The 1,659-nt window shown below is 35.4% G+C and overlaps 1 protein-coding gene across 1 annotated transcript in view; it reads left to right on the forward strand.

The window, feature by feature from the left end:
* The window catches only part of KMT2A (lysine (K)-specific methyltransferase 2A), an 82,801-nt gene that overhangs the window by 49,341 nt on the left and 31,801 nt on the right, over window positions 1-1,659 (forward strand). The window contains exons 18-20 of the mRNA XM_008574936.1: window positions 304-477; window positions 1,143-1,253; window positions 1,559-1,632. Coding sequence (XP_008573158.1) covers window positions 304-477; window positions 1,143-1,253; window positions 1,559-1,632 — 359 coding nt within the window. The remainder of the gene's footprint in view (window positions 1-303; window positions 478-1,142; window positions 1,254-1,558; window positions 1,633-1,659) is intronic.

Raw genomic sequence — 1,659 nt, forward strand, 5'->3', positions numbered from 1 at the left:
TTTAAAAAAAAATAGGAAAATTAACTGCTTTCCATGTTGTATGCAAAAGGAACTGGTCACAGTTTCAATTTCTTCATACTAGGTTTGGAAATTATCAAGCAAAGCTCCTAAGTTAGCCTAGCCAAGCTATTAGATAACAGGCTCGTTTTAACTTTTCTATTTGAGAAATCTCTGCTTATTTTCATGTTCTTTGGGTTCTATAATATCAATCATTCAATACCATTTTTATTAATTTTAATAGAATTTGCATGGATGCCTCAGTTTCACTGTTAGATAAAAGAAACATGTCTTTCCTGGCAACAGGCTGCCAAGCCTCCAGACTTAAATCCCGAGACAGAGGAGAGCATACCCTCCCGCAGCTCCCCAGAAGGACCTGATCCACCAGTCCTTACTGAGGTCAGCAAACAAGATGATCAACAGCCATTAGATCTGGAAGGAGTTAAGAGGAAAATGGACCAAGGGAACTACACATCTGTGGTATGTATGTCTCTACAGCAAACTACCCAAATTTCAAGTGCCAGTTTAGCTTTCTTGGATCTTTGGGGGATGAGGCTGGGTATAAATAAATTAAAAAATGATTTGTATTACATTTAATACAGCTTATATGTCATATAGCTTGAGATACCTAAAATATATGAGTTATTTTAACTCTGTTTCAGAAGAAGGGTTGTGATAGGGAAAGTAATGTCTTAAAATGGTTCTTTTATTTGGCTTTCATCTGAATTCTTTGAAAATTATTTTTATATTAAAAGGAAGCGCTAAGAACTGTTTATGGGAAAAATGCTAATGTGAAGTTACTTGGTTCACCCCTTTTGAGATCAGGTCCAAATAATGTGTCTTCTNTATTTGTTATTCAGTTGTTTATTTTAGTCCAAATAAAAAATTGTGTACCTATTTGGGTAACTTACCATGATACAGCTAGTTTAATTGCATTCTTGCCATATTAGCCTGGGCATCTTTTGATTGCCACAAGTTAATTGTGAACTGAATCCCAAAGGCCTTGCCATATAGAAATAGGTTGTGAGTTTTTTGTTGGATCTCTGTGCTGGATGAGTAAGGAAGGAAGAGGAAGTGATTTTGAGAGCATACTGTTGATGTATTAATGATCAATTAAATAATTGATGTATTGTTTTTATATACAGTTGGAGTTCAGTGATGATATTGTGAAGATCATTCAAGCAGCCATTAATTCAGATGGAGGGCAGCCAGAAATTAAAAAAGCCAACAGCATGGTCAAGTCCTTCTTTATTCGGGTGAATGATATTAATAGTTCATGTTTCTCATGCTTACCTATGAGTAATTACTGCACGAATACAATGGACTTGTTTTGTTCTGCTTTTTACTTTGCCACGTGTATAAAACAACTTTTCATTTAATTTTTTCCTGTGATTCTTTGGGAGGAAGTTGGTGAGGTTGCCAGAGTGGGTGGATCTTTATCTTGTTGGCCTGAAATTATTTTTGAATTGACAGAAGCTGGTGTGAAGCTGTTGGGTTTAGGTGGTTCCCAAATGCCTGTTCAAATGTTTACCTTTTGTTTGTTTGTTTGTTTTCCTTTTAGCAAATGGAACGTGTTTTTCCATGGTTCAGTGTCAAAAAGTCCAGGTTTTGGGAGCCAAATAAAGTATCAAGCAAGTAAGTAAATTCAGTATTACTTTTTTT

This window comes from Galeopterus variegatus, unplaced genomic scaffold, assembly GCF_000696425.1.
Source record: "Galeopterus variegatus unplaced genomic scaffold, G_variegatus-3.0.2 Scaffold1119, whole genome shotgun sequence".
Classification (NCBI taxonomy): Eukaryota; Metazoa; Chordata; class Mammalia; order Dermoptera; family Cynocephalidae; genus Galeopterus; species Galeopterus variegatus.